At 34.3% G+C, this 25926-nt stretch overlaps 1 protein-coding gene and 1 long non-coding RNA gene across 2 annotated transcripts; both read right to left on the reverse strand.

The window, feature by feature from the left end:
• Window positions 1-15246: 15246 nt before the first annotated feature.
• On the reverse strand, window positions 15247-15807 carry LOC133881155 (aquaporin TIP1-1-like). Its single transcript, XM_062320109.1, has one exon. The coding sequence runs from the start codon at window positions 15805-15807 to the stop codon at window positions 15247-15249; it is 561 nt and encodes a 186-aa protein (XP_062176093.1).
• A 5483-nt stretch (window positions 15808-21290) lies between these two features.
• Window positions 21291-23497, reverse strand: LOC133882274 (uncharacterized). The gene is made up of 3 exons (XR_009902648.1): window positions 23273-23497; window positions 22093-22121; window positions 21291-21603 (listed from the first exon to the last, which is right to left on the reverse strand). It is a non-coding gene; the product is annotated as an uncharacterized LOC133882274 (long non-coding RNA).
• Window positions 23498-25926: the final 2429 nt, after the last annotated feature.

Below are 25926 nucleotides of genomic sequence, written 5' to 3' on the forward strand. Positions count from 1 at the left end.
CTTTTAATACAAGTAACACACCTTGTATATATATTGGGCTTTCAAGGAAACGTAAATGAAAAATGAAATAAAATGAGTTTACGCTCTTTTATTTTTAATTTTTTTAAAAAAGAAAAGAAGTTTTGATGTGGCATAAAAGTGATTATTTTTTAATGTGTTCTTTAAAGAATACTCTAAATTTAGAGTGTTTTGTGTATATTTGTTTTATTTGTTAGGTTAATATTTTTTTTAGGAAATGCGGTAAGGTTCATTATCAAATGGCCACTTGGTTTCAAAAACTATTGCAAGTAGCACACCTGTATACATCTAATAAATCCAAAAAGTACTTGCATCCAAGTTTCGTCCAATATTTTAACGGTATGTCACATCAAACCAATTAGCAACTAATATTTGTCTCATATTAACATTAAAATTTTGCAAAAGATAAAAAAGAAAAATTTGGGGTAGTTTTGAGCACCTCCATTTAGCCATTTGAGAGTACTGGCTGAACCAAATCCAATAGCCTTGGAGTAGTTCGATCACCTCTGGCTTGCTAAAGGGTGGGCTGCTAGATTATTATTATTTTTTTTAAAAAAAATTAATTTTTATTTAAATTTATTTAAATAATATTAATAAGACATAAGACAGAATTATGTTCTGAAAGGTGTTGTTGTGGATTGCCATCAATTTTAAGGAACTTGGATGGAATTAAGTACTATATAAAAGTACCACTTATGACAGTTTTTGAAATCGGTCAGTTTAATAATGAGCCTTACAACATGTTTCTCACAAGCATTAAACCCTATTTGCTAATGTTTATTTTTATTCTGGAAAAGAGAAAACAAAACATAGAAAATAAAAAATTTAACCGATGGAAATTGCTTAGTGTTGCTTGAATAGTAAAGTGACAATAAATAGTTAGTGTCTTTTATTGTTCAAGCGACGTTAATTTGAATAATTAATTAAAAATAATAATTATGAAGAAGAGAAATGAAGAAAAAAAAAAAGAAAAAAGAAAAAGAAAAGAAGGATGATATAATTGAGTAGTAATTAACTAGAAATCATAGAACTCTATTGGCTGTAAACACAGACACTACTCCACGGATGTTAAAACGAAGACTTTTTACCTTTTTTCTTTTTTGTGAAAGAGTAATGATTCAATGACACCCAAAGATACAACTTTTCACCACCTTACCTATGTGGCAAGGTGGTTCCCCCTACCTTTTTAATTTTTTAATTTTTTAAAAATAAATTAAGGTGAGGGACCACCTTGCCACATAAGGAAGATGGTAAAAAGTTGTATATTTAGGTGGTAGTCAATCATTACTCTTTGTGAAATATCATAAGCCACTTACAAAGTTTCGGATTTTATAAGTTATATATTAAGACGGGGAAGAGTACAAATTTGAGATGTCATTCATATCTAAAAGATATTTAAAAAAGAAATTAAACGTTTTTGATATTTCAATTGGTCATGGATGGAGCAATTTGATTATAATTTTGGTATAGCTGCATATGTGGCACAGGTTCAATTTTCTGTTTTGTATTTATTTTTCCGTATTGCTGATTATGGGTAGTGTGTTTATTCAGTTTATCTGAGCAAATGTCGTAGATAAATGTTGACATTACGTTTGATATGTTAGACATCATTTTGCTGTACATTCACGGTCCTTCTCTTTTGCAAATCTACCTTTGGATTTGTGGAACACTACCAATGAATTTTCAGCAGAATAATTTTTATCATTTTTCTAGTTTTGTTTTTAAAAATAAAGAAAAAAAAAAAAAAAAAAACACATGATGTGCAAGAAATTGAGGGTGTGTTTGGTAAACTCTTTGTAGTTCTTTTTTATATATATAATAGTAAAAATAAACTAATTAATGTGATATAAATTGAAAAGAAATTTTGAAATTTTAAAAAGTAATTGATGCGATATATATATTAAAAAATAATTTATGTGATATAAAAATGATTTTTTATTTTTATTTTTTAAAGGAGTGGGATGGAGTGTTTCATGAGGGCTGCCCTCAATTTCATGTTTTTGGCCTCTAGATGATCCCATGCACCTATTAGCGAGAATGTTTTGGGAAGTCGTTTCTGTCCGCTTCCTTCCCTCTACTACGCTTTTAAATCCTCTCCACAGCAAAACAAAAACACCATGCCCCAATATCTACCTAACCTTCTTCATCATGTATAAATTAAAAAAGGTGGTCCACAAAAAATAATATGTGATCCATATCATAATCTGGCCCTAGCTCTGTTGAGCATTGTGAGCAAAATTTCTATTTTTGTTTTTTTTTTTTTCCTAATTTTTGTGAACCACCTTTGATCACTAAAGAATCAAACATTAAATATGAAAGATGGACTTACATCTGCTTAGATTTGATTTGTTTTTCTTTTTCTAGGTAATGGAGCTCTCACAAATTAATCTCTTGACAAGAATTAACAATTTGATTTGTTTTTCTTTTTCCAGGCAATGGAGCTCTCACAATTTAATCTCATGAAAAGAATTGACAATTCTTCTTTTTACAAAATATAGAAGTATCAGTAACCTAATAAATTATCGTTTTGTATTTCTTTTAATACAAGTAACGCACCTTGTATGTATATTGGACTTTCAAGGAAATGAAAATGAAAAATGAAATAAAATGAGGTTTTTTTTTTTTCTAAATTTTGTGAACCACCCTTGATCACTAGAGAATCAAACATTAAATGTGAAAGATAGACTTACATCTGCTTAGATTTGATTTGGTTTTCATTTTCTAGATGGTGGAGCTCTCACAATTTAATCTCTTAACAAAAATTGATAATTCTTCTTTTTACAAAATATAGAAGTATCTGTAACCTCGTAAATCCTCGTTTTGTATTTCTTTTAATACAAGTAACGCACCTTGTATATATGTTGGACTTTCAAGGAAACAAAAATGAAAAATGAAATAAAATGAGTTTATGCTCTTTTTTTTTTTTTTTTTTTTTTTTTTTTTTTTTTTTTGTTTTTTTTCTAATTTTTGTGAACCACCCTTGATCATTAGAGAATTAAACATTAAATGTGAAAGATGGACTTACATCTTCTTAGATTTGATTTGTTTTTCATTTTCTAGGCAATGGAGCTCTCACAATTTAATCACTTGACAGGAATTATTAATTTGATTTTTTCTTTTTCTTTTTCTAGGCAATGGAGCTTTCACAATTTAATCTCTTGACAGGAATTGATAATTTTTCGTTTTACAAAATATAGAAGTATCAGTAACCTGTAAGATATTATCTCCATATATAGCCTATATGCCACATATACGGTATTTATTATACTTATTGTAAATATAATATACGGTATTATGGTTATGTTAATTTCTATTAATTTAGATTACCATAATGGAATCATTTAATTGATTTAAAATCAATTAATAATATTGTTTCCTTGATGAGAGGAACAATACGGTATTTACCATATTTGAGGGTCCCTGACCTAGACTATAAATTAATAGCCTGTGTACACCATCAGTACGGCAATTCAGTCATAGGCATAGGTTAGAAGATCCCTCAGATAACTTTTCTTGTTCTTCAAATGGATCGTAGAAACGCTTGAGCAAATATGACTAGAGGTAAGCCTAGATCCCTATTTTATTTATTTCCACTGCGCATGTTAGTTTAAACAATATGTTGAATATTTCTAACATGTGGTATCAGAGCCACCTCTATGCTATTTTTGCTTGGCGATAAGTTTTTGTTGAATCCATAATTTCTGTGAACATAGTTTGTTTTTTTTTATTATTATTGTTCACGTTCTATTGTTAAATCATAGTTTTGTGAACTTTTTTTTTGTTCAATCCTGTAGATGTTTTGTGAATACAATTAAATTTGTTGTTTACATATGTTTGAAAACCCATAAATTTGATATGACTATTTTTTTTATTATCACTATTATGTGTATTGTGATATATTGCCTATTTTTTGAGTTGCCGAAATCTTGATATGGGTATTTTCATAAAGGGGTGGTGGCTAGGGTTTCTTTTTCAGGTTTTAGGGTTTTTAACTCATTTAGATAATAACGGGTCGGGTCGGGTTGTGCATCGGGTTGGGTTTAAAACCCATGGCCCAACCTAATATCAAGTGGGTTGACCCATTTGGGTCAGCCCAATTCAGGAATTGACCCATTTGGATGAGCCCATAAAGGACCTATTCAGTTTAGTAATAATAATAATAAAAAAAAAAGGCCCATTTAAATGGGTTTGACCTAGCCCTATAAAGAGACTCATAAGCCTAATACAGTGACCCGTTTTGAATTTTGTGGAAAAAAAAAAAAAAAAGATAAAATTGGGCTTAAATGAGGATTTGAACTTGGGACATTTGAGTCCATTAAGTGACAAGTTTCAAACCATCAAGCTACACCTAATTTTATGCTTTCACACTAAAGTTTTATTCTCTTTATTATTTACACTGTTTTGTATTTCCTTAATACATGATCTTGGGAATATTTTAATTGTTTAATTTATATTATTTATAAATTGCTTGATGCCTAGACCTAAGAATAATTAACAATACCATATATGCTGGTATGTTTACAGTAATATCCAAGAATGCAATGTCTAGAAAAGTTCTAGTTAAGAAAGTCTTGAGATTTAAGTGTGTCCAAGTGACCCCCCTCACTTTCCTGGGAACGAACCTGGTTGCACATTGAAAAATGCTGTTTACCCCATTTAGGTATTGGTTTATTATATTCCTGGGGCTATTAAGGGGGCATCTATAAAGTTGTTAGATGTTAATGAAGTCGCAATTATCATAATGATTTTGAGGAGCCACAACATCCCAAATTTTAATGTTAATTACATTAGGATTACACGCATGAACCTCATAAAGAATTTTATTAGATGTTCATGAATTGCAGCGTGATTATTATGATTTTGGGAGAGCCACAGCATCTCGATTTTATAATAATTGCATAAAGATCATACACATGAACTTTATATAGAAAAATTAACATTGTCTTGTAATTAATTCATAAATTTAATTACTTATCCTCACTGGGAAGTTTTTGTTTTTATGACTTAATTAGAATAAGATAACAAATTTAGTGTTGAAAGTAAAATTTCTCTCGGTTGCCCATAGGTACAGAGAGTTTTATTTATCAATATTTAAATTTATTAGTCCTATTGATAAAGAGTAAATTTCATGCATGATGCAACATTTTCCCACAAGCAAGTTGAAATTTATTATTTAAATTGACATTGACTAATTTAAAATAAAGTTAACATCGTCTTGTAATTAATTTATAAATTTAATTACTTATCTCAACAGGTAAGTTTTTATTTTTATGACTTAATTAGAATAAAATAACAAATTTAGTATTGAAAATAAAATTTCTCACGGTTGCCCACAGGTATGGAGAATTTTATTTTTAATATTTAAATTTGCTTTAGTCTTATTAATAAAGAGTAAATTTCATGCGTGATGCAACCTTTGCCCACAGGTAGGTTGAAATTTACTATTTAAATTGGCATTGGCTAATTTAAAATGAAGTTACTTTATAGCATTAAAGTATTTTTTTTTTTTGTTTTTTTATTCTTGGTGATTGCAGCTATTCCTGTTACTCTACCTTTTGGTAGTTTTATATTCCAATACTTTATGGTAATATTTTTCTGACTGGAAAAAGATTAATAAGCTTTTTCATTTGAGTGTTTCTAATTCCATTATGGGAATGAAGGATATTTTAGTTTAGCTTAAGTCTCTAAAGATTGAGATTTTTAAGTCATTATTGGTCTATTTCAATTTTTGAATCCTCTCTTCTAAGTGTAGAATTTTATCTTGTAACACACGTAAGGATAAATGGTTAGTAAATAAACTTCTAACCATGTGTGTTCAAGGATATGAGAGAATTTATAAAGTGTTCACATGGTTACTCATGTCAAGGAAAGGACCGATAAATGCAATCATGTCCAACACTTAAAGCATGAGAATAAGGTGCCAATAAAGTATTATGGCAATCAAGATACCTATTTCTCATGCAATAAGGAAAATTAAGGTCATATAAAGAAAAATTGCATGAAGTAAAAGAAATGACTTAAAATAAAGATAATCTCATATATCTAGTGTGTCGTGAATCTCTTGTAGTGACTCATTCAAATATGTTGTGGATTGATTATGGTTTAACAATCCACATTGTCAATACAAATGCAGATCTTTTTAAAGTGAATAACACGTGTTTATAATTTGAGGTTGTTGGGATCTATAGGTTAATTTTGAGATTCAGTAATATTTTTTACCTCAAAAATTATTTATATTTCATAATCTTTTAGAAATTTATTTTCTAATTTGGTTTGTTAAAAATTTCAATTTTATTTTAAACTTGAAATTTTTCTTATTTTTGGGTGGAATATTGGTTGGGGTTTATTTAAAGTCTATTTAAAATTGACCTACATCCTAATTTTGAAACAAAATTATTTGTTTGGTTCTGCATACTGATGTTGACGTAAAGTAGAGTCTTTGAGAATTTAAAAATGCTCTTGTTATGGCTTTGGAGATTGAAATATATCTCCATACAGAAAATAAAAGTCTGTAATTTACTGACTTTGGTACCTTGTGTGGACTGCATAAGGGAAAGCATTCCAACAAGACCACTAGAGGTGCCAAAAAGAGCCTTTTGAGATTCTTGAGATCATGTACATTGAAAGGTGTTGACCTTTTCATATTCATTGCCTAAATGGTCATAGATATTTTTATCTCTTTTAGTGATGACCATATAAAGTTGATGTATTTCTATCTTCTAAATATTAAAGCTGGGGTATTGAATGCTTTCAATACCTATAAGGAAGAAGAAGAGAAACAATATGAAGATCATAAGATCTAATATAGGCATAGAGTATTAAGGTAGGTACATACAAAAGAGAAATGATTAGTAATACTAATCTGCTATTACCCTTATAAAGTAAAGCTTTGGAAACCGTTGTGTATATGTTAAACAAGATTTCATCTAAGGTTATTCTTAAGACACTTTTTAAAGTATGAAATAAATGGAAGCCAAGTTTAAATTATTTGCACATATGGGGTTGCCTTGCTAAAGAGGGGATTTATAATCCTTGCCTAAGGAAATTAGATTCAAGGACAACCAACGAATCTTTTATAAGCTATCTAGTAAACTTTAAGGGGTTTTAATGTTTTATTATCCTTCATATAATCCTAGAGTTGTTGATTGTAAAATTTCTAGAGGATGCGGAACCTAGTGGGAGTCCTCATTCACACAAATTGGAATTTGAGGAAGCACTAGAGTTGGCCAAATCTCCTCCTTATAGAGGATAATTGATTGTATTCAGGGAAAATCAGATTAATTATCCTGAGTCACAATCAGTTCTAGAACAACCAACTCATACAGAACAGGTTCAAAAGCTATTCTCCCATTGCAAAATGCAGAGGAAGTAGAATTGAGAAAATCCTATAGAATAAGGAGATTAACGATTCTTAGAGATCATGTTGTATATCTCTTAGAGTCTGATGTTAACATTGGACATAATGATGATCCAAAATTGTTTTCACATGCTATGAATGGAGAAAACTCCACATTGTGATTCAAGCCATAAAGCAAGAGATAAATCCATGGCTAAAAGGTCAAGCTAGACTCGTAGCCAATGGTTTTACTCATAAGGAAGGCATTGTTTATCGTGAAACATTCTCTCCAGTGTCTAAGAATGGTTCATCAAGATAATCATAGTATTAGTAGCTCATTTTGATCTAGAGTTACATCAAATGGATGTGAAAACATCTTTCCTGAATGGGGATCTTAAAGATGAGATTTACATGACACAACCTAAAGGTTTTATAAAATAACAGTCAGAAAGCTTGCAAATTAAAGAATTCTATTTATCTCTCATCGGTGATATACATTTTACAAGGTTATTGCTTCATTGTTTGTTGAAAACCTTGTTAATTAGTATATATACCTTAAGGTCAGTGGGAGTACAGTAATCTTTCTAGTCCTATATGTGGATATTATTTTTGCAAGTGGTGATTTAAGTTTGCTACATAAAGTTCATTTCACAAAACTTTGAAATGAAAGATTTGGGTGAAACCTCTTATGTCTTTTGACATAGAGATTCACAGAAACATAAAGAATATTAACATTGTCTCGGAAGGCCTACATTGAAAAAGTTTTGGGAAGATTTAGAATGAAGGATTATGCACCTTCAATAGCAATTAAGAGGGACCAATTAAATACAGATTAATGTTCCAAAAGGTATTGGAATAAGGGCAGATGAAAAAGTTTTTCTTTAAGCATCTGCATTATGCATAACCATATGATTGACAATAAGAATATTTGGTTAATAAAGTGCTGCAAATAAAGTCTTGCGGTATATGCAAGAAACCAAGAAGTACAACTTAACTTAAAGATACACTTTTCATTTGGAGGTGGTTAGTTGTTCAGAGATTTGAGTTTTGCTGATTGTGTAGATAGTAGAAAGTGTACTTTAGGGTATATATCTTTTTATTGAGAGATATATCTTAAAAATGCAATATGTAGACTATAGTTGCTACGTCTACCAAGAAAACTAAAAGTCTAGCGTGCTATGAATTTAGTACACAGGCATGATGGATGAGACATTTTGTTGAAAGTCTCAATATTGTCGATTTTACAGTTAGACCATAAAGATACTCTGCGGTAATTCTACAATAGTCTTATTTTACAAGAATAAAGAGTAGAAGCAGAAGTAAATCGACATCAAGTATCTCAGTACGAGAGATAACATTAAGAGGCATAAAGGGTCTATTGAGCATATAAATATTGAATTAATGATTGCGGATCCCATGACTTAAAGTTTACCGGTAAAGAAAGAATAAAATCATACGGAGTATATGAAACTCATTAATTCATTTTTGCTTGGTTAAATTGATTTGTCTCTTTTTTAGTCTATAGACATAAAGTTATTATAATAAAGATTTTGTGCACATTTGTTATTTTATTCATAAGGATAAATAAAGTTGGACCCGAATGACTTATAGGAAGTTCATTCATAAAGCTTGATTATCCATAAGGTACTCATATAAGGAGTGTTTTATATTGTGATACATGGAAGGGACGACCTAATTTTATAATGGTTCGTGTGAAACATTTCTTATCTGAGTTGGAGGATTCCATAAGTGATTCGTCAAACTAAAGAACCTAATACCATAAGGTCATGTGTTATAAAGGCCAAGTGGGAGAATGTAAGATATTATCTCCATATATGGCCTATATGCCACATATACGGTGTTTATTTTATTTATTGTAAATATAATATACGGTATTATGGTTGTGGTAATTTATATTAATTTAGATTACCATAATGGAATCGTTTAATTGATTTAAAATCAATTAATAATATTGTTTCCTTGATGGGAGGAACAATACGGCATTTATCATATTTGAGGGTCCCTGACTTAGCCTATAAATTAATAGCCTGTGTACACCATCAGTACGGCAATTCAGTCATAGGCATAGGTTAGAAGATCCCTCAGATAACTTTTCTTGTTCTTCAGATGGATCGTAGAAACGCTTGAGCAAATATGGCTAGAGGTAAGCCTAGATCCCTATTTTATTTATTTCCACTGCGCATGTTAGTTTAAACAATATGTTGAATATTTCTAACATAACCTAGTAAATCCTCGTTTTTTATTTTTATTTTTTTAATACAAGTAAAGCACCTTGTATATATATTGGACTATCAAGGAAACGAAAATGAAAAATGAAATAAAATGTGCTTATGCTCTTTTTTTTTTCTTTTTTTTCTTTTTTTCTTTTCTAATTTTTGTGAACCACCCTTGATCACTAGAGAATCAAACTTTAAATTTGAAAGATGGACTTACATCTGCTCAGATTTGACTTGTTTTTCTTTTTCTAGGTAATGGAACTCTCACAATTTAATCTCTTTACAGGAATTGATAATTCTTCTTTTTACAAAATATAAAAGTATCAATAACCTAGTAAATCCTCATTTTGTATTTTTTTTTTTTAATACAAGTAACGCACCTTGTATATATATTCGACTTTCAAGGAAACGAAATGAAAAATGAAATAAAATAAGTTTTTTTTTTTTTTTAATTTTTTTTTTGAACCACCCTTGATCATTAGAGAATCAAACATTAAATGTGAAAGATGGACTTACATCAGCTTAGATTTGATTTTTTTTTTTTTTTTCCTAGGCAATGGAGCTCTCACAATTTAACCTCTTAACAGTAGAAAAATCATTACCGACATCTCCTGCATCAATATCTGCAATCTGCTGCATGTGGTTTGATAGTCAAACCACAAGCAACAGATTGCAGATATTGATGCAGGAGATGTCGGTAATGACTTTGCTACTGTGGAATACGTTGAGGAGGACATTTACAAATTTTATAAACGAATTGAGGTAAATAGCTTCTTCCTCTTCAATTAAAAAAAAAACCCAAATTTCAAGAACAATCAACAAAGAAATTAAGCAAGAATAAACATGTCACATTGCTACAAGCAGTGAGGATCGAAGTAACAGCGGTTGCTTGCTTCGTCGACGTTCCTTCTCCATCCTTTTTCTTGTTGACATGATTTCTTGCCTAACTTTACCATCATCCTCTTGGGTATCCAGGTCTATGTCAACCACTTCCTTCGCCTTCGGCTTAACAATGGCTTTCTTTTGAGGTGGCTTGGGTGCTTTGGCTCTTTTTCAAGCAGCAACTCCATCAAAAAGAAGAGGGGCTCTATCCACATTAACACAGACTTGTTAGAAATCTCAACTTTTGGAGTTTGTTGTGAGATGCTTTTTATAAGAAAGCCATTGTTAAGCTGAAGGCGGAGGAAGTGCTCGAGATAAGCCTAGATACCCAAGAGGATGATGGTAAGGCTAGGCAAGAAATCCTGTCAACAAGAAAAAGGATGGAGAAGGAATGTCGAAGAAGAAAGCAACCGCTTCGACTTCGGTCCTCATTGCTCGTAGCAAGGTGACTTGTCTATTCTTATTTCATTTCTTTGTTGATTGTTTTTTTTTTTTTTTTTCTTTTTCTTTGGGTCTTCTTGTTATAAAATATAATTCTGTTTTGGTATGTTGCTTGTGGTCTGACTAACAAACCAAAGGAACAGATTGTAGATATTGATGCAGGAGACGTCGAAAATGACTTGGCTACTGTGGAACACGTTGAGGATGATATTTACAGGTTCTATAAACTAAATGAGGTAAATAACAAGTTAAATGGTTTAATCATTTATGAATGTAGTATTATTTTGGCTTTTTGTTATTGAGACTTCAGGGTATTTTGTTATAAGAAAGAGTCCACGCTTATTTTGCTAGTACTTTATACTAGTGTTTGTGATGCCATGATATCTTTAAGATTTCCATGCTTATATGTTTTTTATGAGATTCTTTAGTTGTTTTTGGGTAATAAGCACATCAGTCACATACACACACACACTTACTTACTTACTTACTTATATGCTTTTTATGAGATTCTTTTATATGCTTTTTATGAGATTCTTTAGTTGTTTTTGGGTAATAAGCACATCAGTCACACACACACACTTACTTACTAATATGCTTTTTATGAGATTCTTTTATATGCTTTTTATGAGATTCTTTAGTTGTTTTTGGGTAATAAGCACATCAGTCACACGCACACACACAATTTTCTTTTTAATTGAAGAGAAAGAAGCTATTTACCTCAATTCGTTCATAGAATTTGTAAATGTCCTCCTCAACGTATTCCACAGTAGCAAAGTCATTACCGACATCTCCTGCATCAATATCTGCAATCTGTTGCTTGTGGTTTGATTTACCTTCTTCCTCTTCAATTAAAAAAAAAAAACCCAAACTTCAAGAACAATCAACAAAGAAATTAAGCAAGAATAAACATGTCACCTTGCTACAAGCAGTGAGGATCGAAGTAACAGCGGTTGCTTGCTTCTTCGACGTTCCTTCTCCATCTTTTTTCTTGTTAACATGATTTCTTGCCTAGCTTTACCATCATCCTCTTGGGTATCCAGGTCTATCTCAACCACTTCCTTCGCCTTCGGCTTAGCAATGGCTTTCTTTTGAGGTGGCTTGGGTGCGCTGGCTATTTTTCGAGCAGCAACTCCATCAAAAAGAAGAGGGGCTCTATCCACATTAACACAGACTTGTTAGAAATCTCAACTTTTGGAGTTTGTTGTGAGATGCTTTTTATAAGAAAGCCATTGTTAAGCTGAAGGCGGAGGAAGTGCTCAAGATAAGCCTGGATACCCAAGAGGATGATGGTAAGGCTAGGCAAGAAATCCTGTCAATAAGAAAAAGGATGGAGAAGGAATGTCGAAGAAGAAAGCAACCGCTTCGACTTCGGTCCTCATTGCTCGTAGCAAGGTGACTTGTCTATTCTTGTTTCATTTCTTTGTTGATTGTTTTTTTTTTTTTTTTTTTTTTTTTTTTTTTTTTTTTTTTCTTTGGGTCTTCTTGTTATAAAATATAATCCTATTTTGGTATGTTGCTTGTGGTCTAACTAACAAACCAAAGGAACAGATTGTAGATATTGATGCAGGAGACGTCGAAAATGACTTGGCTACTGTGGAACACGTTGAGGATGACATTTACAGGTTCTATAAACTAAATAAGGTAAATAACTTCTTCCTCTTCAATTTAACTCTCTCTCTCTCTCTCTCTCTCTCTCTCTCTCTCTCTTTGTGTGGTTAATTGCGATTTGCTGAGATTTGTGCATTTAAGCTTTAATCTGGCGGTTCTCGTTTTCGATTTACTGTTCTTCGTCAATGATATCTTGGAACCCTAATTTTATTTCGACACCCTAATTCTTTTTTATCGAGGACCAAATGTATGTGGTTTGGTGCGTTTGGTAGTGATGATAGTGGGATGAGTCGAGTTGATGATTAGGGATTTTAGGATAGTGGCTACTACAATTAGCGTTCTTGAAACCCTAATTGATTTTTTTTTTCCTAATATCTTCTTTTTTGAGATTTGATTTTGGTCTGTTACATTTGCTAGGTGATTGCGAGAAAAATGATGATTGGGTGATTACGGCCTTAGAGAGATATATTGTTGAAGAGGTGGCCGTTAGTCATGCCTGAGATGAGGAGATGAACTTGAACTTGGAGTAGATGAGGCAATTTTCGTCAAGTCAGGACCAAAAATCAAACGTACACCGCCCGTGTGGTGATTTCTGTCAGGGAAGATAGAATTAGCTAACGGAATGGCTACATTGCAAATTTTTGAAACTTTGTTGGGGTTGATTGTAACTTTCTTCACCTTGGAGGCAAAATTGTAATTTGGGTGAAACTTCAGGGGATAAAGTGTAATTTTTCCTATTTTAATTATTATCATTATTTAATTGGTATATATTTTGAAAATGGAGAGAGAAAAGGTCACGGGATGCCAGAATCTTACTACCTTTTATTAATGCGCCTCTTGCTCTTTGTACTCAAAGCGGTCTTTAGTCTTGACCTTTTCAAATCTCTCTCATCATCAATTTTAAGATAATGAATTTTTACTACTTAGGTGACAGTCTACGCCCTCTCGCTTAAATTACTTACCAAAGCTAATGGACTCTTTCTATTTTGGGAAGGTTCTTTGCGAGGCCACTGTTTTTTTTTTACGTGATTGTTAGATATCGAATAGAGGTCTACATAGGTTTCCATTTGCATGATATTTTGCTACATTTAAAGAAAGTTATGTCAGTTAGCACATGTTAATATTTCACGTGGGTGCTAACTGACATAAGTTTCCTTTTAAGTTGTTGATTGACAATCGCCAAGTTTGAATGTACCAAAACATCATGCAAATCTATGTAGACCTCTATTTGATATCTAACAATCTCATAAAAAAAACAAAGTAATGGTCCCGCGGAGAACCTTCCCAAAATGGATAGAGTCTATTACCTTTGGTGTGTAATTAAAGCGAGAAGGCATAGACTGTCACCTGAGTAGTAAGAATTCATTAGCTTAAAATTGATGATGAGGGAGACTTGAAAAGGTCAATATTGAAGATCGCTTTGAGTACAAAGAGCAAGAGGCGCATTAATAAAGGGCAGTAAGATTCTGGCATCACGTGACCTTTTCTCTCTCCATTTTCAAAATACATACTAGTTAAATAATGATAATAAATTAAAGGGGAAAATATACTTTACCCCCATGATGTATCCACCTATTGGCAATTTGACGCCCAATGTTTAATTTTTGGTAGATGACCCCCCTAACGTTTACTACGTGTGTCAATTTGGACCTTCCGTCCACTAAGTCCGTGAAAAGTGACAGAAAAGATGTCACGTGCGTTGCACTGACATTTTAAAGCCCGTCTTTCCAAAAATTGCCCCAGATCAAAACGGTAAGTTTCACAAAGTTAACGTCAACATCATTCCTTGAAATTTCGACAATTGAAAGAGCCAAAAGAAAATCTCAATTCATAAAGTTAAACATAGATCTATCTGGTATGAAAACTGTACGTAGGGGCTATCTATTATGGGTTTTAGGGTCTCACCAGGCGGCCTATCCTCCACGGCGAAGCCAATGCTGGAGACCAACTCCTGTTGCTTCTCTCTCACGCCGTCATCGACAGCTAAGCAAACGAAGCCGCTTAGCCCCCCGCGGCGAATTATCCTCTGCGAAGCACCGAATCCCATCCTCGCTCTCCTGGAATTGTTCACTCGTAGAGAACGAAGATAGGCGCTTCAAGTAACAACAACCGTTGAGCTGCAAGTGAGGGACCAGAGCTCTACTCGTGCTCCCCATCTTTCTTGTGGTTCTTGGGTCCAACGAAAAAAATCAGGAGGAGCTCACGCTTGCTGGTGGCCTTTGTTGAATGATTGGTTCCTAATTGCGCTCAGTCCTCAGGCCCACATCAACAATTTCTGCGTGTACCTAGTTGGTGACAGTTGTGTCTCTATCAACAACAGGACATGCACAAGACACGTCGTGCATGTCCTGGATGAATCAAGAACAGGACTCCGACACCTCAGAGCAGTGACTACACTGTCAGTGAATACCTAGATGCCAAAACTGACCAAACCCTGAGAGCAAAGCACCAAAAGGAAAATTCTTGATTCTTCCATTTTTATTTTTGACAAGGAAAATTCTGCATGATTTGCGGGCTTCAATGGACGAGTATCTTGGACAGCATCATGGTATGCGTGGCTGTGTGCATGAGCATCACTAGGAACATGGACAGTAGGTTGGTGTGCGTGGCTGTGCATGTGCATGTGCATGAGCGCCACTAGGAACGTGGACAGTAGCTACGTGGACAACAAATTCTAGTGTACCTAATGAATGGGCAAAACGCGTACTGGAATTGAGGAGGATATCAAATACGTCCTGTTGGCCAGCTTCCATAGCGGAATCTCTGCGGAGAGGTTGGACGGTGAGAGGGCGTTCCAAGCCCAAGTGCATGCAATATGGTCCGGCCCGTGTCGCCATCCCTGGACTCATAAAGTGTCAGACTAGCAGTAACAACTAACAGAAAACGAATAGCCTTTCTCACCAGGCCGTTGGTGGCGAACTTAAGAAGCAAGCAAGCAACGGTGGATCCAAGGAGCTGGGTGATCCAGTAGAGGATGCCACGGAGGAGGGTGATGTTACCACCGACGAAGGCGCCGAAGGTGACAGTTGGGTTCACATGGCTGCCGGAGATGTTGGCGGCGACGGATACGGCGACAAAAAGACCAAAAGCGTGTGCCAGGGCAGCCGCCACGAGCCTTGCTGAGGTTGTGGAGCCGTTGTCAGTGAGCTTGTTGAAGGCCATGCCGGAGCCCTCCCCAGCAAACACGAATGTGAGAGTAGATATGAACTCCACCAACGCCGACTTCAGGGCATATGGGTGAGCCGCCTCCTCCGGCCTTCCGACGGCAGTATTCCTAAACGGCATGGTCGTCGTCGGATGAGTGTTGTAGCTACTAGTTCACTAAACACTTACAGTCATTGCGTTTAGCTTGGTTTTAGGTACTGCTCTCCGCTTCTCAGCTGGTGCGTTTATATTGAACGTGAAAAGAGCAAATGCACCGGCTGCAGCCAATTTTCCACATGTCGCTATCTTACTTCTCACCACATGTCGCTATCTTACTTCTCAGAATGTTCTTGTGGGGACCAGTCACCATCGCACAGAGAAGACCAGCACCATCAATGTTCTTCTCTTCCTCGTCTTTCTTCAAATACAGGTACAGGAACAACAACAACAACAACAACAACGGGGACGGGAACGAGAGCTATGAAAAAGAAGAAGAAGAAGCTGAGTTATGGTAGTAAGAGAGGTGTGGTGGTGTTTGATTGGTTGTTGTTCAGGCAAGTGGAGGCAGCTTAGTCCTTGATTTGTGGGCCTCCAAGTTGCCTAGTGATTCTCTGTTTTCTTTTTCTTTCTTTCTTTCTTTCATTCTTTCTTTCTTTTTTTTTTCTTTTTTTTTTTTTTTTTTTCTCTTTGTATACTCAATTTACTGGTTTAAGTTTTCACTTTTAAGGATGCCGTACAAGCTAAAACAATACGAATTTTTAAAATAAAGCATTATAGTGAATCTCAGCAACTATAGGAACATAAATATTAAAGAAATATTTCCAAATTAATTTTCTATATAAGCAGATGGGATATACTGTTGTTTTTGTTGCTTGAGACTTGAGAGCGTGCTACGTGAAAAGCTCGGAGACAAAGGCAGAGCCTTTCGTATCATCATCATCATCGATTCATCTAGTTTGCCCTCAATTTACAGGAATAGCAACAACAACTGGTTTTTTTGTTTGATTGGTTGTTGTTCAGGCAAGTGGAGGCAGCTTAGTCCACGTACACAATGTCCACTTTCCACTTCTTCTAGCGTCTTCTTTCCTTTTCTATCTTCTGTAGCTTCCACTAGATGGATTCGAGCTCGTTCTCGTAGTACAGACGCCCGATAAGTGCCATGATCGGAGGGATACAGAACAGGTCGTATGAGTTGGTGAAGAGGCCCATGCTGGTGAGCGTCCAGTGAAGACGGAGCCTCGGTGTACGTGTTGGGAAAGAGTGGTTTTGAAACGACACAGTTTAATCGGGGCAATTTTAGAATGAAATGTGCTTAAACGGTCCCTTACGTTGCACGTGACCTCTTTTTCGTCCAAAATGACGGGTAAATGGACGGAAGGTCTACATTGACACACGTAGCTAAGATTAGGGGGGTCATCTACCAAAAATTAAACATTGGGCGTCAAATTGCCAATAGGTGGATACATCAGGGGGGTAAAGTGTACTTTCCCCTAAATTAAAATAGACAAAATAACACTTTACCCCTGAAGTTTTACCCAAATTACAATTTTGCCTACAAAGAGAAGAAAGTTACAATCGACCCCACAAAGTTTCAAAAATTTACAATGTAGCATTTCATTAGCTGATTTTGTCTTCCTTGATGGAAATTGTCACATGTACGGTGCATGTTTGATTTTTGGTCCTGACTTGATGAAAATGCCCTCATTTACTCCAAGTTCAAGTTCATCTCCTCATCTCAGGCATGACTAACGGCCACCACTTCAACAATATATCTCTCGGAGCTATAATCACCAAGTCATCATTTTCCTAGCAATCACCCAGCAGCAAATAATAATAATAATAATAATAATAATAATAATAATAATAATAATTATGGTTTCAAGAACACCAATTTTAGCAGCCACTGTCCCAAAATCCATAATCATCAACTCGACTCATCCTAGTATCATCGCTACCAAACGCACCAAACAACATACATTTGGTCCTCGATAAAAAAGAATTATGGCGTCGAAATGAAATTAGGGTTCCAAAATATCATTGATGAAAAACAATAAATCGAAAACGAGAACCGCTAGATTAAGCTTACATGCACAAATCTAAGCAAATCGCAATTAGCCACAGAGAGAGAGAGAGAGAGAGAGAGGGGGGGGGGGGGGGTTCCATAATGGACACAAGCATCAAGGTGTGAAATCTTTGATTCTTGTTATCCCAGCACATTTCTAGAAATTAATAGTTCCATATTTTATAAAAATGTTTTACTCCAAAAAAAAATGATTGAGCAACCCAGCCCCTGGGGCGTCTTGACCTGGGCAAACTATTAACAGTTTTTTCAGTAATGTTAGGTGATTCCATGCAACCATGCACTTCAACACTACAAAAAACACTGCAAATCGCCGCGTGTCTACAGTACCGGTTACTGTAGACACGCGGCCATATGCGGCGTGGAAACAATTGGCCGCGTGTATAAATTACACGCGGTCAACTGGCCGCGTGTAATTTACACACGCGGCCAATTGGCCGCGTGTAATTAATACACGCGGCCAATTGGCCGCGTGTAATTTATACACGCTGTCAACTGGCCGCGTGTAATTATACACGCTGCCAATTGGCCACGTGTATTTATACACGCGGCCAATTGGCAGCGTGTATAAATTACACGTGGCATTCTGTTGGACACGTGTATAAAAATACACGTGGCCAACTGGTGTTTTTTGAAATTCTTTTTTTTAAAAAAAAAAAAAAAAAAAAAAAAAAAACAAACAAACAAATAGTATGTACATGATAATATTACTATGTACCCTATACCAAATTAGAGTTTATAAACTAATTAGTTTTGTACAATACTTGTATTTAAATTTTTTTGAATTTATTTTTATAAAAAATTCTTCTTATATACCCCAACAATAAATTTGTGCTATATTTAATTATGGTTTATAATTATATATAGTATGTATTGTACTTATGGTTATGTTTTAGTGTTTACATGCAGGTTGAGTTTCATGAATGCGTTAGGACTTAATTTATGGTATGTGTATTTTAATACTCTCAGGGTTAGGGTTCGTAGAACATCCATCTGAATGTGTTGCCCTTGTGGTCCTGATCATTATAGCATACCTTACACAAGTATAAAATTGCATGCCTCTATCATTTGATCCAGTTCAATGTTCAAAACTTGGTCGAACTATCATTTGATCCTAGAGTTAGGGTTTATAACTATATATATAGTATATATATTTAGGGTTAGGGTTTATAGCTATATATAGTACATACACTTAAGATTAGGGTTAAGGTTAGGGTTTATGGCTTACCTATAGTACATACACTTAAGATTAGAGTTAAGATTATGGGTTTTAGGGTTCAATTTTATGGTCAGGGTTTAGTATAGTATATATATATATATACTTAGTGGTAGGGTTTAAATTTAGGATTAGGATTTAGTTTTAATTTATAGTTTACGGTTTAGTTTTATGGCTTAGGGTTTATCAATGTATACAGTACATACACTTAGGGTTGCATGTGTTTGTGTTTGTGTTTGTATTTGTATTTCAAAACGATCTTGTCATATTTGTATATACATATATATAATATATGCAAGCATGCATGCATGCATGTAAACGGCGTGTCGAAACTATATACATTTATAGTTACTTGTATATACCCTAACATTGGGGTTTATGGCTATATATATATATATAGTATACTTATATAGCTATATATAGTATATACACTTAGGGTTAGGGTTTATAGATATATATAATATGTATATACACTTAGTGTTAAGGTTTATGTTTATATAGAGTACTATATGCATAATTATACGGCGAGGAACAAAAAAAAAAATATGCAACATAACAAAGTACATAAACTTAGGGTTAGGGTTTATGGCTATATATAGTATATAGACATAGGGTTAGGGTTTATGGCTATATATAGTATATAGACATAGGGTTAGGGGTTATGGGCTACGTGCAATATGTTTATAGTATATTTACGTTTTATGTGTTGAGTACTTTACATATATATGGTATACTTATAAGTAAACCTTAACTCTAATTAGGATTTGCGTTAATGGAATACTAATCTAATAAAACCCTAACCCTAAGTGTTTAGGGTTTAGTTTTATGGGATACTAATCTAATATTATACAGTATTCACGTCATGAATTTTATATACACATACTTAGGGTTTAAGAATTAGTTTTAGGGTTATCGTTTAGGGTTTAGTTTTATGGGTTAGAGTTTACGTAAACCTTAACACCATATATATATATATATATATATATATATATATATATATATATATATATATATCTATATATTACAAATACAAATATATATTTTTATAATTGTTCATTTTTTTTAAAAAAAAAAAAAACAGATAGAGACGTGTATTAGTATACACGTCTCTAATTGGCCGCATGGCATTACGCCACGCGGCCAATTTTTGGCCAGGTGACCTGCGCGGGACAATTCCCACGCACCACCTGGCCTATTTTTTAAATAAAAAAAATTTAATAAAAAAAAAAAGGGTAGCTTCCAGAGGAAGCTACCCTCGATCCACTCATCTCTCTCACTCAGCTCTCTCTCTCTCACTCAGCTCTCTCTCTCTCTCTCTCTCTCTCTCTCTCCCTCTCCGTCTCCGTCGATCACGGACGTCCGCACCGACCACCGACCACCGCCCTCCGCTGTCTTCTCCGGCCAGCTCCCTCTCTGGCCGTCACTGCACCACGCGTGCACCAACCTATAGGTGCATGCTCTCTCTCTCTCTCTCTATATCTCTGTCTCTCTCTCTAGCTCTCTCTCTCTCTCTCTCTCTCTCTAACCGAACCAGGAACCCTAACCCTAGGTCCGGACCTCTCTCTCTCTACAGCCGTCTCTCTGTCTCTATCTCTCTCTACATCTCCCTCTCTCTCTCTGTCTCTCTCTCTATCTCTCTGTCTCTCTCTCTAGCTCTCTCTCTCTCTAGCTCTCTCTCTCTATCTCTCTCTCTCTCTAACCGAACCACAGTAGGAACCCTAACCATAGGTCCGGACCTCTCTCTCTCTACATCCATCTCTTTGTCTCTATCTCTCTCTGCATCTCTCTCTCTCTCTACATCTCTCTCTCTCTCTCTCTCTCTCTGAAACCCCTCCCGGTCTGTCTGTCTCTCTCTCTCTCTCTCTCTCTGCCTTGTACGTGATTGCTATTTTGGGACTAATATGTTTTAATGCAGGTACATTTTGGCTAAGGAGCATAAAATACACCTAAAAAAAATATTTGTGAGTAATTTTAGCATTAATTTTTTTTCTTTATTTTTGGCTATAATAAATTTGGTGCATTTAAATTAATTTGTTTAAAATCTGTTTATAATTGTTTTAATAGTTTCATATAATAATTGTGGATTTAGCAATTAATAATGGTCTATGCAATGCTGTTAATTTTGTTGGGTTTGAATATCTATTGTTGTGTAATTTTATGTGTAACAACCCGCTTTTTACAAAAGAGCGTAAGTAATTATATCTGGATAATCACGTGTCGTTAACCTTTCAGAGGCGATAAATCTCGCAGCGGAAAATACGAATATCTTTTTTTTTTTTTTTTTAAACATCACCGATAGGGACAATTCCCTTTCAACACATATAGAGCTTTAATTGAAATACCTCAACTTACATTAAAATAATAATAAAAGGTCTTACAAATAAATACACACAAAAGCAATAACATAAGGGCCACCACGGCTCACGTCCTATGTAATAGTAGTCATATTACAAACCATAACATAAAGCATAAGATGTCTAGAAAGTACATAAAATAAAACCTAGTAACGACATGGAAGATAAACTGTTCAGCAAGTCTATCATAAAAAGGAGACTTTAGACAGTCTCATCTATGAAACCAGGATCATCATAAGGCTCCTGATAATCCTGATACTCGTCAGTGTCTGTGCCTGCACAGTCATCTATGAGAAGGTGGTTATAACCACAATCCCATAGTTCCATAAGTGAGCTAACTGTCATTCAACAACATAATGGTTTATGCATTATTTAAGGAACAGAGATATGACATAATGATGTAGTGATAGTTTTCATGCAAAGTTTAACAGTTCAATATAGTCATTGCACTCCTCTCTTGTAAGGGCCGTTCCCCCGATTAACGTCTTTCTCGAGGCCGTTCCCTCTACATTACATTTTAATTAGCTTTGTTTTCGCACTATTAGAGACCTCCCTCCTCTAGTACTTTGAAAGCCGTTCCAATCAATATGATTATTATGGTTTCCGGTTTCAGGCATACTTACCATCCTGAACCTTTGGGAGACGTTGCGCCCAATATTAATAGGTTGATTATTAACAGTATGCAATAATCAGTCACACGCATCCAATTAAAATAAAACATAAACACAACATTATTGAAATCCAGTACTACCCTCAGTAAGTATAAAAATACTTACAGTCCTTTTGTGCTGTCTCAATTCATCATCTGCATCAAACACATATACATGTGCATACAAGGTCAATATCATTACTTTCTAGAAACTCATGCCTCAACATGAATTCTATTTTTATACATAGACACATACATAGAAGCGATCATCTATTAATTGGAAAATCACTTACATTTATGAACACTCAACATGGTTAAAACTTAATATTTACTTAATCAATTAGCAAATCAATACTTTGGAATAACATCTAATCTAGGTCTCAAGTAATCACTCGAGTACAATCTAAAATTCTTAATATCATTCTCTATAGCATAGAGAAATCAACCAACAAGAAACCTATGTATTTTTCTAACAAAACCTAATCACTTTTAGGGAACATCAATCCAATTACCAAACCAATTAACAAAACATATTAACAATTATTTCAACCAATATATTTGAGAAATCATAATAATACAGCATGCTCAATTTCCATAACACTCAATTTCTAAAACAATGCATTACATGATTAAACTCATGAAATCATTCTTTAATTCTAGAGTTTTACAATTAATCAAGCCCTTAGTTTAAACAACATCACTCATTAATTATTAATAATCAAACACAATCAATACCTTAGAGTATTATACAACTCTAGGTTTCAATGATACATATCAATCGTCAATAATAAGACACAAGCTCATTTAATCAAACCTAAAACTACGGTCAATACCCAATACATAGTATTTCTCACAATATCTCATAATTGATCGAGGTATTGTCTAAGATATCACACAGTCAATAAAAGAACCTTAAACTTAATCTCGTGGCAGTAATTAAAGTTAGGAAAATAATCAAGTTTAGACTATATAGATTTAGCAACCACCAAAATATAAATAATTTAAAATAACTTTGTTCTTTATTAAATTAAGTAGAATAACGACATATATATATTAACTATATATAATGGCATAACATGGTTTTTGGTATATATATATATATATATATATATATATGTAGTATTATAAGATAATATATATGTACCGAATATATGTATATATATATATATATATATATATAGACCTATATGCATATATCTATATAGAGAAGGGTTTGGATCTATATATATATATATATAACATATATGCACCGAGTGTATATTCTATATATTTATATAAGTATGCAAACAGGAGAGTCCGGGTTTCACCTCCGGCACACGTCCACGAGTCGAGCTCGGCTGGGTCACGGGTTTCTTTTGCTGAGCTACAGGTTGCTGGAATGGTGCGGCATGGGTCACGGTGGTGCTGTTTTGGTTAAAACAGGTTACAAGCGGCGTCGGGTTTGACTGGAATATGGGTCTCCTGAGTCTTCTTGGTTCCATCTCTCTCACTCGGTTTGTGTTCGGGAAGGAGAAACGAAGAACTCCAAGAAGAGAGAAAGAAGAAGAAATAATATAAGGAAGAAAAGTTATATTCTATCATCATGATGTTATTCCTTGTGATCATTGTGTTTCCCACTATCATGTTAGTAAATAATATATATTTCCTCCTGACTCAATAAGCTAGCACACCTTCATTCACGCACAAGCTGTCCTTCATAATTACAAGTACACCAATTGCAATTATATACATGTATTATTAGTGAAGAGCTGGAAAGAAGAAGAAGGAATAGGGGGAAGAAGGTGCGGTAGGTTGGGATGTTTATTAAAAGTATATATATATAATAATAATAAAAGTAAGTGGGATATTATTATATATATATATTATTATTATAACCGTAAGTGGAATATATATATATATATATATATATATATATATATATATATATATATATATATATATATATATATATATATATATTATTAAATGGAATAAAACGCAGGAAGGTAATAATTCTCCTGCAGATTGGTTAATCTATAGGTATTTTTACACTAGGTCTTTATCAAATTTAATAGATCACTAGAGTAACATTTTAAACCCGTTTTGAGTCTAGTTCGTTTCATAAATGAAAACATTTTATTACGAAGTTTAATAGACATAGTATTTTATTATACTAAATAATAAAGTGTCAAAATAATATTTTGCACAACTATAAAATAAAGATAATTAATCTAATGATTAATCATTTATCTATTTTAACTCGGTAATATTCGGTTATAAATTAATTATCAGTTTTACTAAAACACAGTTCGTTAAATCAATTGAAAATATTCATAAAACAATTTATAACACGAATGATAGATAATCATTATTTTATTCCTTAACCTTATTATTCTATAAAATGTGTTTTAAAATCTGGGGCGCTACATCCCTCCCCCCTTAATGGAATTTCGTCCCCGAAATTTCGTAAACTATGCTTCGCATAAAGTTTACATTAAGGGAAGATTTAGATTCCTAAATTTTAAGTCTAGTAATGCAGATTTTATATGAAGCATCTAATTAAGAAAAATAAACAAGCACTCAACACTGTATAAATTAAGCCGAGGTGTAAGTTGTAGAAAAGGAAAAGTTTATTTCTCATTATAGGAAAATTTCTTGTACAACAAATCTCTCTTGTGATGGTGTTTTCTAATAATTTCGCTGGAAAGCTTGCCAAACAAGAACATGGAAGCCTCGAAGGTGAGGAAGGTGGGGAAGGTGAAGAAAGCAAAGAAGTCAAGGCAAGCAATCAGGAAAGGATATGAGCGCGGTACTCATATCGTGGTGCCCTCTCTCTTCTGTCACAGATCGCCATCACCGGATTGTGGATGGATGCGAGGAGAGTCCAGGTTGATATGGCGGAAGAGAAGGTCTTGCATGATCAAGGATAATCTTGCTTCTGGATAGTATGATCAAGAATAATCTTGCTTCTGTGTTTATGAATCTGTTTGTGATGCTGCATTTTTCTAACTATAGGTTTGGAAATTTGGTTATGGAACTACATCTTCTTTCGTAGAAGGCGAGGATAAGTTCAGACTAGAAGGAAAATTTGGCTCTCAAAGTGTGAAGGGTTGAGAGCTCAAGGTGTGCTTTGCAAGAGGGAAGACGAGTGAATTTATAGAGGAGATTTGAGAGGAAACGGTGCAAGTGGTACCGACAGTGGATCGTAAAATCTCCATCCTTTCCTCGGAATGCTCTTCCACGTCTGCTAGGTACGAAAAGTGCGGCGCGAAATCCGGAAAAGTCTTGGGTAAATTCGAAATTCGAGAAGGTGAAAATGGTGAAAGTTGAAGAGAGCTCGTGATTCGAGAGCTGTCTACTAGTGTAGTGGCAGCTGCGCTCAGAATGACGTTGATTAGACTGCGTCTCGTTCACTGATTAAGTTCTCTTTTCTTCCTTCAGATCTTTCGAATAACCGCTTCATTTCTATCTTTTCTCCTTCAGGTTCTTTGAGGAGTATCATCATTTCCTTAGTTTTTCCAAAAATGGCTTCCTCATCCTCTCAAAATAATTTTGATCTAAATACTGCGCCTGTAGTACCAGAAATTTGGCGTCCATTGTTCCTATCTCAGAGAGGTCCTCTTCTGACTAATGACTCTGTGATGCTGAGTGATGCAGTAGCTGCATCCGTAGCTCAAGGCATCATGACTCCTCGAGATGAAAAGTTGTTGGCAGATAGGACCGATGCCCAAGCCATCAATGATTCTTTAGCATTCAGTATTCAGGGTGCTTCTTCGGTTTCCAATATGGCTCGCCGTCTGCAAGCTCGAGGGAACGAAATTCAAGCGTTGAAAGCTCAAAATTTGACTTTGCAGCGAATGTATATGGACTTTAGGCGAAGGAATCGGGTTCTACAGCAAGAAAATAGAAAGCTGAAGCAGGTGGTAGATTCCTATGCGAATGATTTGGGAAAGAGGTATGCTGACTTGGAGCAGAACACCAA

This window comes from Alnus glutinosa, chromosome 11, assembly GCF_958979055.1.
Source record: "Alnus glutinosa chromosome 11, dhAlnGlut1.1, whole genome shotgun sequence".
Lineage (NCBI taxonomy): Eukaryota > Viridiplantae > Streptophyta > Magnoliopsida > Fagales > Betulaceae > Alnus > Alnus glutinosa.

Bases quoted from the DNA above. Each gene is read 5' to 3' on its own strand.
- LOC133881155 (XM_062320109.1), bottom strand. From the start codon at position 15,807: ATGCCGTTTAGGAATACTGCCGTCGGAAGGCCGGAGGAGGCGGCTCAC.